The 15,889-nt window shown below is 53.9% G+C and overlaps 2 protein-coding genes across 4 annotated transcripts; one reads left to right on the forward strand and one right to left on the reverse strand.

The window, feature by feature from the left end:
* Nucleotides 1–680: 680 nt before the first annotated feature.
* On the reverse strand, nucleotides 681–12,090 carry SARS2 (seryl-tRNA synthetase 2, mitochondrial). Its single transcript, XM_006096688.3, has 16 exons — nucleotides 11,794–12,090; nucleotides 8,555–8,650; nucleotides 6,291–6,320; nucleotides 5,570–5,710; nucleotides 5,290–5,344; nucleotides 4,726–4,789; nucleotides 4,369–4,474; nucleotides 3,626–3,673; nucleotides 3,286–3,394; nucleotides 2,932–2,977; nucleotides 2,761–2,848; nucleotides 2,573–2,682; nucleotides 1,785–1,878; nucleotides 1,600–1,692; nucleotides 1,443–1,508; nucleotides 681–1,139 (listed from the first exon to the last, which is right to left on the reverse strand). Exons 1-16 carry the CDS (start codon nucleotides 12,058–12,060, stop codon nucleotides 996–998), a joined length of 1,557 nt encoding a protein of 518 aa, XP_006096750.1. The 5' UTR covers nucleotides 12,061–12,090; the 3' UTR covers nucleotides 681–995.
* Nucleotides 12,091–12,125: 35 nt separating this feature from the next.
* On the forward strand, nucleotides 12,126–15,487 carry MRPS12 (mitochondrial ribosomal protein S12). 3 transcript variants are annotated; one of them, XM_023760585.1, is made up of 3 exons: nucleotides 12,126–12,267; nucleotides 12,570–12,637; nucleotides 14,798–15,479. In XM_023760585.1, the coding sequence occupies exons 2-3, from the start codon at nucleotides 12,589–12,591 to the stop codon at nucleotides 15,166–15,168; spliced, it is 420 nt and encodes a 139-aa protein (XP_023616353.1). In that variant the 5' UTR covers nucleotides 12,126–12,267; nucleotides 12,570–12,588; the 3' UTR covers nucleotides 15,169–15,479. The 3 variants fall into 3 exon arrangements, with proteins under 3 accessions (XP_023616353.1, XP_014318095.1, XP_023616354.1); XM_014462609.2 differs by having other exon boundaries at nucleotides 12,265–12,354; nucleotides 14,798–15,487; XM_023760586.1 differs by lacking the exon at nucleotides 12,126–12,267 and adding an exon at nucleotides 12,329–12,349 and having other exon boundaries at nucleotides 14,798–15,487.
* The last annotated feature ends 402 nt before the right edge of the window (nucleotides 15,488–15,889 follow it).

Raw genomic sequence — 15,889 nt, forward strand, 5'->3', positions numbered from 1 at the left:
CTGTAATTTTTATTGAGCACCTACTACAACCCTGTCCTTTCCTGAGCTGGAGCCACAGGGGAGCTCTGGGCAGGGGGCACAAGCCCTGATGCCTGTGTCACAGGGGCGCTCTGGCTGTATGTGTGAGACAGGAGCAGGGAGACACCAAAGAGGCTGCAACTCTCCAAATGGGAGGTAGCGGTGGACAGGACCGTGGAGGGGCTGGGATGAGAGAGGGCAGCTCTGGAAACATTCCGAAGGTGCAACTGCCCAGGTCTGCAGATGTGGATGGAAGAGGAATTGAGGATGCCTACAGGGCTGTGGCCAGGGGAGCTAGGAAAATGGCTCCAAATGCTGCAGCGGGCACACCCAGGGGAAGAGCAAATTTGGGTTTCACCATCAATGCTGCCTACTGGCCCTCTACCTGGAGCAGGGGACCGAGAGGTGAGGTTGAAACGGGTCAGGGAGAGGTGTCACTATCCCAAAATTGGGGGAGAGGCCTCAGCATCCTCAGCTCCCTGCTGGTCCCCAAGCTACTGAAAGGCGGGCCTGGGTTCAAACCCAGCATTGTCCATGTGCCCTAGGAGTTGCTGGGTATGTCCAGCCATGGCCCCTCTGATCATTTAGCACTTCTGAGCAATTGCCCCCACCCACACTAGTTGGCCAGGGCCATCTCCCCTGCTCACAGATCCACAAAGACCATTGTTCTGACCATTTATTAGGGACTTTCTGCTAAGTACTAAGGGGGGAGGGAAGACAGAAGGGGTGGAGGTCTCTCTTCTTATCCCATCCCTAGATCCTTCAAGTCCCCAGATGTCCTGCTTCCCATTGGGACCCCCAGTGACAACAAGATCACTGATTCTGAGGCAGCAGGAAGGAGAGGTGGACCCGGGAGTCCACAGGCCCAGGCGTGGAGCTGAGGAGGAATCCAGATGTCAGGGCAGGCTCAGGACATGCCTCAGGGTCCACGGTCCCCTCAGCCAGCGACAACCCAGGTGGCTGATGAGGATGAGTCCTTAGTTCAAGGCAGGCTGGCCCCGGAGCCTGGGCTTCTGGCGCTGGTTGGGCCCAATATACTGGAGAGGCACGTGAGTGGGGGCTGTGATCCGATCGGTGCCAAGGTAGGGCTGGAGGGCAGGGGGAATGAGGACCGAGCCGTCCTGGGGACAAAGCAGGCCTTAGGATGCTGCCACTGCACTAGCCCTCCACCCCTGCCCTTTTGGGTATAATTCAGCATTTTTTTTTTTTTTAAGATTTCTTTACTGATGTTTATAGAGAGAGGAAGGGAAAAGGAGAAACACCAATGCAAGTGGGAAACATCGATCAGCTGCCTCCTGCATGCTCCCTACCAGGGATTGAGCCCACAATCTGGGCATGTGCCCTGACCAGGGATCGAACCAGCAACCTTTCAGTGCACGGGATGATGCCCAACCAACTGAGCCACACTGGCCAGGGCCCCTCACCTTTTGCTGATTGCTCTCCAGGAGGGCGATGAGAAGGCGGGGGACAGCACAGGCTGTGGCATTCACCTGGGAGAGAGACACGCTCAGGCTGAGGCCTGCTGGTGGGCCCCAGGGGTTGAGGTGGTGTGGACGGTGGGGAGTGGAGGCAGGTGCTCACCGTGTGGGCAAAGTGCAGCTCCCCAGCCTCTGTCTGGAACATGATGTGGAGGCGGCGGCTCTGGAAGTCTGTGCAGTTAGAAGCACTGGTGACCTGGACAGGAGGGTGGGGTGAGCTGAGAGGATCAGCTGTGGGGCCGGTGTCATCTCCTTTCCACCCTGCGTCCCCACTGGGCGGGGGCTCACCTCGCCAAAGCGGCCCCGGCCTGGCATCCAGGCCTCAATGTCGAACTTGCGGTAGGCGGGAAGGCCCAGTTCCTGGGTGGGCATGTCCAGGACCCTGCAGCCATGGAGACAGGCAAGGCGAAGGTCAGGGTGAGAGGAGGAGGGAGGCAGTGGGAGAGAAGGTAGCTAAAAGTGGGCAATGGAAGTAAAAAAGGGAGACAGTGGCAAAGGGGACACCTCATTGAGGCAGTGGGTGGTGATGGAGAAGGTGATACAGGAGGCAGGAAGGAGCTGATGGGAGAGAAGGCCAGGGAGGAGAAAGGACTTGTGGCCGTGTCTCCAGGATGCTCACCATGGCCAGTCCCACTGTCTGTAATAATAGCACCCCAAATATTTGTAATGGGTCACCCCAGAAAAAGTCTGTGTTTTTCAGCGTCTTTTGAAAGCTACGTGTGACTGACAGTGAGAGGGGAAGTAGGCTTCCAACATCTTTAAGGCAAGGGGTGTGTCCCCCCTTCTCACCGGGTGGTGAGAAGCCGCCTGGGACTGCAAGAGAGGCAGCACCTTAGGGATGGGGAGCAACAGGAGGGAAGGGGCCTGGGTCTCGACCCTGGAGCACCCTGTGCTGCTGATGCTGTGGTTACAATCCCATAACCCCAGTCAGGACTTCAGAGATTGATAGGCAGACAGATAGCCTACACAGGGAAAAGGGGGCGGGGGAGAAGCGGAGAGGGTTTTCAGAATGGGGGGAGCGCCAGCCCAGCATCTACCTCCTCTCTCCCCCACCTCAGCCCCACCCTCCTCCGCACCGGAAGTGCAAGCCCAGCTCTGTCAAGATCTCCATCTGCAGGGACAGAAACTCCTCCAGCAGCTGTGAGCTCTGTTCCAGCCCAGGGCCTGTCACCCCGAACATCTCCACCTGGCACAGAGCAGGGGGCAAAGGAGTCAGGAGACCCTGGGCTGTTGGGTGGCCCCCCCAAGTCCCTGCTATGCCAACCTTGGTGAAGTGGTGCACTCGGTATAGCCCCCAGGGCTCCTTCCCTGTGTGTGTTTCTGCCCGGTAGCAGGTACTGGAACAAACCATCCTGGGGGAGCAGGGATGGTGGGGTCAGGGAAGGGAGAGGGAACATCACAGGTGGGGGCAAGGTCTACAGGAACTGGGCATCACCTGATTGGCAGGTCCCTGAAGGCCACAGCGTGGTCCATGAAGTAGCCTGGGAGGAGAGGGGGACAGTCTGGGTCAGCCAGGGCCACCCTCCATCCACAGGAAACTTTTGTAGGATTATAAAAGGTATCCCCTCTGGCAGACACAGCCTCGTGTCCGGCATGTGGCTGGACGCTCACTGTGCTGTTAGGCAGTAAACAACCTGCACAGCTGTACATGTTGGCTATGGGGTTGCCAAGGTACCCTGGGCAGGCAGCCGCCACCCCCCAGCATACTCCAAGTTGCCCCCTTAAAATTGCTCCTGCTCTGAGGACACTGGAGGTGTACTCACCACCCTTGCCCCAGGCAGGTGCTCACCTGCAAGCCCCACCTCTGCTGTCCCGGCCAGGTTGAGGTCTTCAAAGCGGGAGGGGTCAATGTTGTAAATTTGGGATGGGTTGGCATTAGGTGTCATCCCACAGCCTTCCTGAGGAGGCCAAGCCACAGAGGTCAGTGAGGCACAGCCTCCTCCACTTTGCAGTCACAACCCCTGCTCCTCCCCTATAAGAATCTGGAACCACCCTGGCCTCCCTGGCCCATCCCGGCCCCTCAAGCCAGCCCTAGGGCAGTTTCCTAGGGAGACAGGCTGGCCTCTGCCCGGGGTCCCCAGCGCAGGGCCTGATCACAGCTCGGCTTGGAGAGCAGAGTCCTCACTCACAAACACAGCTCCTCGGAGAAGGTCTGGCACTGTCATGGGGGTGAAGCCCTGTGTGGGGAAGGAAAGGGGTGAGTAGCACAGCCAAGACCCCCCCAGATCCCAAGCTCAGGCCTGAAGGGACACTGCAGATGGCCACTGCACTCCCTTGTCACTCCAAAGTCCATTCCACTTCAGAGGAAACTGAGGAAGACCTGAGCAGTGGGCTTTGCTGGCCCCGGCCCTGGTGTCCCTGTCACTGGGACCCTCTTCTGGCGCTTCATGGTTTCCACACTCAGATCATACGACAGATCACAGTTCTATCATTCCCTCCCCTGCTTAAAGCCTTCCGTGGCTCCCCAGGTAATGTCCCAGTCCCTTGCCACGGCCAATGCCCCATGCACTGAGCCCTGGCCAACCCCCCTCCAGTGTCAATGGACGCCATGATTCCGCAACACTGTGTACACAGCAGGCAGGCAGCAGCGCAGTGGTTACAAATGTAGGCTCTATCCTTGAGCCTACATGCTAGCTATAGAGCCTTCAGCTACTTACTCCCCTTCCAGACCTCAATTTCTCAATCTCTAAAGTGGGGATAATACTAGCACCCACCTCAAAAGTTGTCATAGAATTAAATGTGTCAATGATACATGTGAAGTTCTGAAAACAGTAACTGGAACAGCGGTCACACCCCCTCCTCACTGCCTCGAGCCTTCGGAGCTCAGCTTCAATGCCACCCCTCCAGGTAGCCTCTCATACTTGGACCATACCCGCTGGATGAGCTTGCTGAGGGTGAAGTTGACCAGGCCATGTTGCAGGAGGGCTCCAGCCCCGCGCAGGTAATAGGAGCGGTGGCCAGACACGTGAGACAGGCGCCTGAGAGACGGATGGGCAGACAGGCGGGGGCTTGTGGACCAGGGCTTGGAGGCTGGGGGTGTTGGGGGTGGGGAAAGACTGAATACCCAGGGGCAGAGGCCCAGATGCCAAACGGGGAACCGGGTATCAAACATTCATGAGGGGTGCGGCCCAGGTGGCTCCACACCCAGTACTGGGCTGGGGGAGGCAGAGCCGGCAGCCAGCTGTTGGGGTGGGGAGGGCTGGGTGGAAAGGGCTGGGAGGGAGCTCACTTCTGACGGATGATGTCAAGTTTCTCGGCGATTTCCAGGTGGCCCCGGGGTTGGAAGGAGAAAGCTGGATGTGGATGAAAAGCAATGGGCTAAGATGGGGAGAGGCAGGGAGATGGGACAGAGAGAAAGATTAGAAAAACGGCGGAAGGAAAGGCAGTAAGGCAGAAAGGGAGCGAAAAGGAGAGAGAGGAAGAAAGAGAAAGGTTAAGATGGATGCAGAGATGGGAGCCAGAAAGAGATTGAAGGCAGGATCAGAAAAGGAGAGGAAGAGAGAAGGGAAAGAGAAGGAAACACTAGGTAGAAGGGAGAATCAGAGAGAGAGGGAGAGAGCCAGAGAGGAAAAGCCCACGAGAGATGGGGCCAAAGACAGTTGGACAGAGACGGGGCTGGCACACACAGACACAGGGTGAGAGGACCTGGTGAGGTGAGGGGAGAGAATAAAAACAGAACTGCCCCCGAGAGACAGCCTCACTGGGCTCCAGCTGAGGAGGAGGAAGCCAGCACAGCCCCAGACCCAGAAGCCCCGCCCCCAGCCTGGGCTGCCCGGGCCGGAGTGTGGCCCACCTGGCTTGTCTCCGATCACGTGTAGCACTCGGGCTTGGCTCTCGTCCCCGATGGGCTGCAGGGAGACAGAGGGCATCACCAGAAATCACCTTATAAAAGGTGTCCCCCCTGGCAGATACAGCCTCGTGTCCGGCATGTGGCTGGACGCTCACTGTGCTGTTAGGCAGTAAACAACCTGCACAGCTGTACATGTTGGCCCTGGGGTTGCCAAGGCCACCAACAGGTCAGAAAGGTGGCACTAGGCAGGCCCGTGGCCTCCGTTGCCCAGCACAGGCCTTACCACATCTGGGTGGGTCTGGTTGGGCAGCCTCAGCGCCCGCAGGTAGAACTGCTCCTCAAGCTGGGCCTCCTTGGGGTACAGGAGCACGAGCTGCTTCCGGATCTCCCGGCCCCGTGCCCGCAGACTCTGATACTGCGGGTCCTGGGGGCAGAGTGAGAAGGGTCAGCCCAGGCCAGGGTGGGGGAGTCCCTCCACCAGTCTGACCTGGGTCCCTGCTGGCAGAACCTCTGTGGTAGACAATTTGCTGCCTCTGCTTTTGGCTCAATATCCTTAATTGCCTTTAGGGAACCTCCCTTCTTCCTTCACCTTCACATGGCACATCCTTGGGGACATGACTCAGGCCTGGATTACTGGAACATTTCATTGCCTTGGCCCCAGTGACGGGCTCAAAGACAGGCACCTGACACAAACCAAACTTATGAGAATCAGCCCCAGGACTACGGCGGGAGCTATAAGGGAAGAGGTTCTTTTTGTCCCCGACCCTGCCTCCCTTCCCCCAAGGGGAGAAAGCTGGTCTGGGAATAAGAGGGAAGTAGAACCAGATACAGAGCCAGGACCTAGACCTTGCTGTACCTGAAGCTTGCTTTTTAGTTTCATGAATCAATAGAGCCTGTTTCCCCCCTTAATCCTGTCTGAGTTGTCACACACAATGGAGGAATCATGACTGACATATGAACTGCCTACCCCCCACCTGGGACAGTATGTTAACTCCCTGTGGTACCTGCTGCACTTGATTGTTGTCTTGGTTCACCTGGTAGAAAAGACAGACAGGGTGATTGGTTTGATGCGGTTGAGGGTGGGGAGGAGGGGGCGGTGAAAGGTCAAACAGGCCAGGGGATCTGAACTGTTGCTCTGTCAATGCCTGGCTGGGTCCCTCCTTGACTGCCTCAGTTTTTGTCAGTAAAGCTGTGAAGAGGCAAAATAACAATAATAATCACACCTGCAACCCCATTTACTGAGCGCTGCCTCATGCCTGGCACCATGCAGAGGGCTCTCACATGATCCTATTTCTTCATAACCTACTCCACGAAGTTGGCATCAACGTGACCCCGTTTTGTTTTGTTTTTGTTAATCCTCACCCGACGATATTTTTTCCATTGATTTTTAAAGAGTGGAAGAGAGAGGGAGTGACAGTGAGGGAGAAAAACATAGATGAGAGAGACACATTGATTGGCTGCCTCCCGCAGGCACCCGACCGGCACTGGGGATCGAGCCTGCAACCAAGGTATGTGCCCTTGACCAGAATCGAACCCACAACCCTTCAGTCCACCGGCCGACATTCAAACTGGCTAGGGCCGTGACCCCGTTTTGTAGATGAGAAAACTGGGGATTAGAAAGACAGTCTGTGAGCGTGTATTGGAGGCCTGCGACCAAGGGCCTTTGATACCCCAAGCCTCTATGATGCTGAGCAACAGAGGGAATCAGACAGAACTGGGTCTGAATGCTGGGAGCTGACCCGCTGTGTGCCTTTGGGCATATCTCTTTCCCTCTCGGAGCCTCGGCATTCCCATCTGTGAAATGGGATGATAACGACCTCCCAGCAGGCTGGTGCATGGCTTCTCTGAGAAGATGCTCTGGCACTCACTGACCATTAACTGAGATCAATTGTGTTGTGATGCTTGTGGCCCAGGGAGGTGTAATCAGTGTTGCGAGAGGCCTTCGAACAGAGTGCTGAAAGGCAGCCCAATGCCTGGATGCGAATCCTGCCTCTCCCGCTTCCTGGCTGTAGGACTGAGGCATGTTTTAACCCAGTGATGGCGAAGCTCTTGAGCTCGGCATGTCAGCATTTTGAAAAACCCTAACTTAACTCTGGTGCCGTGTCACATATAGAAATTTTTTGATATTTGCAACCATAGTAAAACAAAGACTTATATTTTTGATATTTATTTTATATATTTAAATGCCATTTAACAAAGAAAAATCAACCAAAAAAATGAGTTCGCGTGTCACCTCTGACACGCGTGTCATAGGTTCGCCTTCACTGTTTTAACCGCCTGAGGCCTCAGCCTCCTCAGCTGTAGAATTGGGTTTGTACTGTCCCGGTCTCAGTGTTGAGAATTTAGAGTAAGGGAAGCATCTAGAACAGTGCCTGGCACACATGACTGGCATATAAATGCCTGCTATTGTTTTTATGACTATTTTTCAGCCCTCTGCGGCAGATGCTGCTGGCTGTCTAATCCAAACTCACCTGCCCTCCTTCCTCCTTTCCCACAGACCCCTGACTCAGTCTGCCCTCCCAGGCTGCCTGGAGTTCAGGGAATACGGGTCCAGCTGAGGTTGCCTCTTGCTGCTGATGGGTGGGCGTGGGAATTCTGGGCCCAGGAGAGTGAGAGGATCTGCTGGAGGCTTCAGGGAAGGTCTCCCTACTCTTGGAAAAGGCACTCAAGCCAGAGAAGCCCCATTTTCAGCCTCTGGCAGAGTCACTGGAAGAGACACTGTACTACGACAACCATCCTGGAACTGTGAGAGGGGAAACTGAGGTCAAATCACCACAGTGAAGTCATGGGAGAGAGAGGGAAGGAACCTGGGTTGGGGATGCTGGGGGAGCCACTAATTTATCAACCCCAGGAATGCCTGGCCCTGGACGGCTTGTTATGTGAGGTAATGAATGTCCACATCCTTCAAGTTCCTTAAATTTGGTTTCTCTGCCCTGACCGGTTTGGCTCAGTGGATAGAGCGTTGACCTGCAGACTGAAAGGTCTCAGGTTCGATTCCGGTCAAGGGCATGTACCTTGGTTGTGAGCACATCCCCAGTGGGGGGTGTGCAGGAGGAAGCTGACCGATGTTTCTCTCTCATGGATGTTTCTAACTCTCTATCCCTCTCCCTTCCTCTCTGTAAAAAACCAATAAAATATATTCTAAAAAAAGAATAAAAGATATATGCAAAAGCATATATAAAACAAAATTTAAAAAACTTTGGTTTCTCATTAAAACCAGCCAGTGGCATCCTGCCCGCAGCCCCACCCACCTAGGACCCATGCTTACCAGCAGGGCCTGCACCGCCTCTGCCACGGCCCCCTTCTCCTCCTCCAGGCTCCGGATCTGCTCCCGCAGCTGCCTCAGCTCCTGCCATGTCGCGATCTGGGGGTGAACACGGCAGGAAAGACGTGAAGCAGCCCCCGTCCTCTGCCCCACCTGGACCCTCACTGTCCGGGGCAGCCATTCTCCCCCCTTCCCTTCATATGAGGACTTCCTGGAGCTTCCCTTCCTCAATCCCCACGGGCTGGACGATGGACCCTAAGGAGAGCTGAACAGCTGAACAGAACAACATCCTAAGGGACACAGAACAAGGAGGTGAAAGCACCTGGCACTGAGGGACGTGGAGCTGAGGCCCCCGCCAGCACTCAGACTCCATGTGGGAGCAGAAGAGCCTCTACCCTAGGGGCTGCCAGAGCAGCAAACCCCGCACTCTCCAACACGGGTCAGGGGGCGGGAGCCCCGCTCTCCCTTCTGGGGCACACATGTTGCCTTGGAGGCCCTCTGGGGCCCCAGGTCCCCAGGCAAACTCCTTTGTCCTCTCTGGTTACAGTTTCTTTTCAACAAACGGGTATAGACAGTGCCCTACGGCCCCGGGCCAGAAACCTGGAGGGGACACGGGCCATAGGTTGGGTTGCTACTCATTTAGTGGCTCCTCCTGGATGTTCCCTGTCACCATGTGCAAGGTGACTCTGGGAAAAGCATCACTCAGATCTGCTCCTCCTCCCACCAACTCCCATCCTCCATCCCAAAGCCCTGGGCCTCCTCCTGGATGCCACCCCAGCCCCGAGGCCAGGCACCAGGGCTTGTGAACATCCATCAAATCTGTCCTCCCCATCCCCCCTCTCCCGGATACCCCAGATCCTGTCATTTCCAGTGAGGATCCCTGTGTGAGCCTCCCAGCCTTCAGGCTCCCCTTCTCCCCCCAATCCGGCCAGAGTTCTCACACAGCTCCTCTTCTGCCTGAGAGTGACCACTCTACAGTCCCCGGGAACAATCACACAAGGCCGCATGCCACAGCCCTCCTCACACTTTATGCCCCAAAGAAGTGTTCTTCTTCAAGCTTTGGGATGTGGTAAATAGACACCAAATTTACCATTTTAGTCATTTTTTAAGTATACAGTTCAGTGACACAGAGTACATTCACCTGTTGTGTTACCATGATCCCTATCCATCTCCAGAACTCTTTCACCTTCCCAAACTGAAACTTTACCCATTAGACACAAACTCTCACTCTCCCCTCCCCCAGCCCCTGGCAACCACCATTCTACTTTCTGACTCTATGAATTTGACTACTCTAAGTAACTTAGATAAGTGGAGTCATATAGTATGTCTTTTTGTGACTGGATTTTTTCACTTAATGTATGTCCTCAAGATTCACCCATGAGCTCGGCCGGTGTGGCAAAGTGGATTGAGCGTTCTCCTGTACATGCCTGGGTTGCAGGGCTCAATCCCCAGTAGGGGGCATGCAGGAGGGCATGTAGATCGATGTTTTTATCTCTCTAAAATAAATAAAAACATTTTTTAAAAAAGGTTCATCCAAGCCCTAGCCGGTTTGGCTGAGTGAATAGAGTGCCAGCCTGCAGACTGAAGGGTCCTAGGTTTGATTCCAGTCAAGGGCACATGCCCAGGTTGTGGGCTCAATCCCCAGTAGGGGGCATGCAGGAAGCAGACAATCAATGATTCTTTCTCATCATTGATGTTTCTATCTCTCTCTCCCTCTCCCTTCCTCTCTGAAATCAATAAAAATATATTTTAAAAAATAAATAAAAAAGTTCATCCATGATATAACGTATGTCAAAACTTCCTTTTTAAGGGTGAACAATATATATATATATATATATATATATATATATATAGTAGGTTGTCCCCCCAAAATGTATACACACACTTTGAATAATTACTAATTCCAATGGGTTAAATCTGAAAAGAAAGAAACATCAATTGAGCTATCAGCTGTAAAGTATATATACATTTTTTAGGACACCCTGTATACACAAACACACACACTCACTCACTCACACCACATTTTGTTTATCCATTCATCTATCAATGGACACTTGGGTGATGTCCACATTTTGGCTGTTGTGAATAATGCTGCCATGAACATGAGTGTGCAAATACCTGTTCAAGTCCCTGCTTTCAATTCTTTGGGGTATATACCCAGAAGTGGAATTGCTGGAACATATAGTAACTCTATGTTTAATTTTTGGAGGAACTTCCAGACTGTTTTTCTATACGTAAGAATGTATCATACATAGTAAGAGCAAGAATTGTTAGTAAAACTGGTTTCATCTTGGGGTGTGTGTAGCCAGGACTTTTAAAATTAAATAGAATATAATAAAACATAAGAATGAAAGACCCTAAGTTATCTACATGTCCACCAAATGGATATTGCGTCTTACCTCTAGGCTTTAGTAGTGCTGATCCCTCCACTGGGGACCCTCCCGTTCCCCTGGCTGACCTCACTCATTCCACAGATGTTTGCTTAATGCCACCTCCTCTGAGAAGCCCTCCCAGAACGGTGTCCTCTACTCTTGTTTTTATAAAATCTTTATGTCCCTTCCGCCCCCCTACTCTGTCTTTACAGCACTTACCAGAGATTATGTTTTTAATTGTGTGTTAAATCTCTCTCTTTCACTAGACTGTGAACTCAAATTGTCTTGCTCGTGAGTAAGCATCGTGGGGTAGTTCACACTGCGTCTGGAACCAAGCAGCACAGGTTCAAATTCCCACTTGTCGCCAGCTACATGATTTTGGGCAAGTTAATTAACTCCGCTGAGCCTTATGGCACCTACCTCACAGGGTTATCATAAAACTTAAATGAGGTTAATATGTATAAAGCACTTAGAAAAGGATAGTAGGAGAGTCCAAGAGAGGGCTGCAAGGATTTAGGGTCCCTACTATCCTCAACACCTCAGCAAGAGGTGACGCCGGTTCTAGTTGGATTAGGTTTAGCCTTAGGATGAGCCCGGCATGAAGTCGAAGCACAGAGGACATTGGCACATTAGCGCAGACAGATACCCAGCACGCTTTGCGGGACAGGCCCATGATGGGGGTCTAGGGAGTAGGGCCTCAGCGCTCGGTGGACAACGCGCACATGCGTGAGGTCCTGGCGTTACACGTGGAAAAGAACTAAACTTCAAGCGGTAAGACCGCCCCCTGCTGGAGAGCGTCTCGCAAGCCCATTCGTCCGTAAAGTGAACAGCCAATAGGCAAAGCGCTCTGGCCCGCGCAAGCGCACTCACGATCGCCGGCAGGTCGTCCGGCCGCAGCTCCCCCTTGCGGTGCCCCAGGGTGCGCGCGGCTTCTTCCGGGCGTGTGCACAGCGGCTCCAAGTCCAGCTGAGGGAGCGCGCTGTAGCCCTCGCGCGCGTGCTCGTACAAGAGGTTCCGATCTCGCCTCTCGGTTGCGAAACTTCTCCTTGGCCTCTGGCTGCAGACACAACCTCCGCGGGGCCGGAGCCCTCGGCGGGCCACCAAAGGCCACCAGCGCCGGGCTACAGACGCAGCCATCTTGGCCAGGGGACAAGGCGACACACACCCTTCGTCCCGCCCACTCCGCGTTTAGACCAATTGCAAAGCAGCCATCCTCCGGCGGACGAGTCACGCAGACCTTGGAAGCGGTGACCCTCTTCCGAATCTCAGAAGAGGTTCAGTGAGAAAAGTTGACCGAGATTGACTCGGCCGTTGCCCAATCGCAGTCTTGGCCACGCCCCTCCGGTGAGAGGCGGGACCGGCCGGGCTTACCGCCGGAAGTGGCGGGAGGCTGGGTTCGGCGTGCCGGCGGGCCCTGCTGGGGTCGGTGAGGTCGGTGGACTCCTGGGGTCTCCAAACTTCCCGGGTTCTCGCCTGTCTCCCCTCTACTCCAGGGGGCGGGCGGGCCCCAAAGCCTGCCCAGGGCGAGCGTCAGGGGAAATTCTTGAGTTTAACCAGGTCCTGAGAGCGGGAAGGGAGCATGTGGGTGCTAGCCCGACTCCGGGCACTCCCCTCCTCGTTTCTGAGTCTCTTGTCCCCTAACACAGGGACGCCGCGGACGGCGGGATGTCGTGGTCCGGCCTTCTCCGGGGCCTCAGCATGCCCCTGAGCTACAGTAAGTAGGCGTCTTGGGCTACGGAGTCGAGGCTGGACGAGGGACGTCTGTGCCTCTGCCACGGACCCAAGGGAATCAGGGTTTTAAATCAAGGGTGGCTGGCTGTACGATGGGTTTTGGCGGAGCTCGGGTGCAAAAGCAGATGTGAGAAGTAGTTGCATTAAAGGCTACCATGTTTCAGGGGAGTAGCAGGAGTTTGGGTCAATTATTTCTTAAGTAACCACTGTACTTACCACCCGTGGTTTAGACTTCTGAGCAAGGCGTCTAACTCATTCATTCAGCTGATATTTTTCAAGGGCCTTGTATGTGCCAGGCACCGAGAGCGATGCTTTATTTATGAACGTACTCTCTTAACAAATATTAAACGCTTATCATGGCCCTTTGTGAGGTACTCCATTCACTTATTCACCTTCTGTTTGCCACTTACCACGGATCGCAAGGCTGAGCAAGACAGGCCTGCACCTGCCTGGGGAACCTGGGCTGACATGCAGGTCTCATGATAGCCTCTCACACACGGTGTTCAGGAGGGAGACACGGTCGTGAAGGACACGGAGACATTGAGTGACCAAGAGTCTTTTTTTTTAAAAATAGTTTATTGATTTTTAGAGACAGAGGGAGGAAGGGAGAGAGGAACATCCGTGTGAGAGTGTAACATTTGATCGGCTGCCTCCTGCATGCCGCCTACCAGGGATCGAGCCCCAAACCCAGGCATGTGCTCTGACCAGGAGTTGAACCAGCAACCTTTGGCACCACACCCAGCTAACTGAGCCACACCAGTCTTGCTGAAGGGCATACCACTAGGAAGAGACTTCTAGGGAAGATCGTGCTGTAACTCGAGACAGAGGAGAGGTGGAGTGGACAGTAGGGCCAGGACCTGCCTTTGATGTGGAGGGGTGAAATTGGGTGTGAAAGGGCATCCATGCTGTGACAGAGGAAAGAATGGACCTCAAATCCGGGTCTGGGAACTCTTAAGAGGACATGGTCCAGGGCTGTCTCAGTCACTACTGTGTCTCCATTGTTGGGCCACGAAACAGTAGGTGCTCAGTGAATGTTTGTTGAAGAGAATCCTGTTATCTTTGAGTCTTGCATCCTGCATTTTATCCATGAGCAAATCCTATGGGTCTGTCTGGGAAATATATTCTGTCCCCCACCTGCCTTTCCTCTTATTATAGTGCAGCTACACTGGTCTCCTTTCTGTTGATGTGTTTGGGGACACAGGCTGCAGCTGGGTGAGCAAGGGGGTGAGTGAGATGAGGTAAGGGAAGTACCAGGCGCAGACCCTGTCGGGCCTTGTGGGAGGACTTGGACTCTTACCCTGAGTGAGATGGCCCCACAGGAGGGCTCTGAGCAGGGGAAGGATGTGATCTGATCCGGGTGGCACGGGGTCCCTCTGCCTGCATGTTGGAGCAGGTAGTGGGAGTGGGGAGACCTGGGAGGAGAAGAGGGTGGACAGGACAGGAGTGAGTATAATGGAGGAGGGAGAAAGAGTGTGTTTGAAAGTTCAGCCGACAGGATCTGCTCACAGGGCAGATGGGTGTGACAGGAGGAGGAGTGACACCTTCCTGAAATACCCCATAGTGTTGCTGTGGGAATGGCATGAGTTAACGTAGGTGTGATGCATAGAACAAGATTTGAGCATTGTGAGCCTGTTTGCTTTCATTATTCTCTTTAAACAGCTTTACAATTAATACCTTTCTTGCAGAATAAAACGAGTTAATTCATGTAAAATGCTTAAAAGAGAACCTGACATATGGTGGTTGCTTAATAAATGTTTGTTGTTATTGTTATCCGTGAGTTCCCAAAGATGTAAACAGGCATCTTATAAGGGCTTGGGCCAGAACCAGTTTGGCTCAGTGGATAGAGCATTGGCCTGTGGACTCAAGGGTCCCGGGTTCGATTCCGGTCAAGGGCATGTACCTTGGTTGTGGGCACATCCCCAGTGGGGGGCGTGCAGGAGGCAGCTGATCAATGTTTCTCTCTCATTGATGTTTCTGGCTCTCTATCTCTCTCCCTTCCTCTCTGTAAAAAATCAATAAAATATATTAAAAAAAATAAATGGCTTGGCACAGTGCCTGGAACATCAGAATTGTGTTGCTAATACTGTTACTTGTTCATTGGGATAATAACCCCACTCTGCCCTCCCGCATTGTGTCTTTCCAGGCCTCGCCCTGGTCCCCCGGCTCTGGGCCACCCGCCCCATGGCCACCCTGAATCAGATGCACCGTCGGGGGCCTCCGAAGTGGCCGCCTCCAAAGCTGGGTCCCACAGAAGGCCGGCCGCAGCTGAAGGGCGTGGTTCTACGCACATTCATTCGTAAACCCAAGAAGCCCAACTCAGCCAACCGCAAGTGCTGCCGCGTGCGGCTCAGCACAGGCCGAGAGGCCGTCTGCTTTATCCCAGGAGAGGGCCACACCCTGCAGGAGCACCACGTTGTGCTTGTGCAAGGCGGACGCACCCAGGACCTGCCTGGTGTCAAGCTCAAGGTTGTGCGTGGCAAGTATGACTGTGGCCATGTGCAGAAGAAGAAGTGACCGCCAGGGGCACGGTGGGCTGGGGTTTCCGTAGAACAAGAACCTTTGTCTGTGGGTTCCTGCAGTACCCTTGGGAAGCTAGGCTAGTTCTAGAAGCAGCTGGCCCTGATTCAAATCCTGGCTCCTCTTCCATCAGGACCACCAATAGCCCATAGGGGTCCTGGGTGTGAATTAGAAAAGGTGCCCCTCTGCCGACATCCTTGGTGTCCATGTGTAGAGTGTTGGTGCAAGAGGCTTCTGCTGGAACAATACGCTATTGCCATCGATGAGAAGGGGTTGCAATAAACACACAGACTCTGGTTTGACGTGTACACCTTGACGTGTTCACCCTCTGTGTGGTCTTGGCAACTGAATGACCTCTGGGCCTCTGTTTCCTCCTCTACTCACAGCATCCCCTTTGTTGGGTTTGGTGAAGATTAGACACCATGAACAAGTGCATGCGGATGGCTACTCTGTTTTAAGGTTTGGAGTCTGGTGGTAGGACTGAGACCCAGTTCCCCTTCCTGCAGGCCCGGTGCCTGGGCAAGGAAAGGCCTGCCCTCAAGCTTCCTCCTGAAGATGGAAGTAATTGTAATGGTGGTGATGAAGGAGTGTTGAGAAAGGACTGAGTGGGGGCAGGGGAGGGCACTGCTGCCTACATGGGAGCTTCTCTACTGTGTTATCCTCAGAATCACACCCCTGGGTTCAAATCACACCTCGACCTCTTAGTTCGGTGACTTTG

Source organism: Myotis lucifugus, unplaced genomic scaffold (assembly GCF_000147115.1).
Source record: "Myotis lucifugus unplaced genomic scaffold, Myoluc2.0 scaffold_185, whole genome shotgun sequence".
Taxonomy (NCBI): domain Eukaryota; kingdom Metazoa; phylum Chordata; class Mammalia; order Chiroptera; family Vespertilionidae; genus Myotis; species Myotis lucifugus.

Coding starts and splice junctions, on each gene's coding strand:
- SARS2 (XM_006096688.3), bottom strand. CDS start 12,060: ATGGCTGCGTCTGTAGCCCGGCGCTGGTGGCCTTTGGTGGCCCGCCGA. Junction 5,345..5,569: donor ACCAGACCCACCCAGATGTG/GTAAGGCCTGTG, acceptor GTCTCCCTGCAG/CCCATCGGGGACGAGAGCCA. Junction 1,879..2,572: donor GAGCTGGGCTTGCACTTCCG/GTGCGGAGGAGG, acceptor CCATGGCTGCAG/GGTCCTGGACATGCCCACCC.
- MRPS12 (XM_023760585.1), top strand. CDS start 12,589: ATGTCGTGGTCCGGCCTTCTCCGGGGCCTCAGCATGCCCCTGAGCTAC. Junction 12,638..14,797: donor CAGCATGCCCCTGAGCTACA/GTAAGTAGGCGT, acceptor GTGTCTTTCCAG/GCCTCGCCCTGGTCCCCCGG.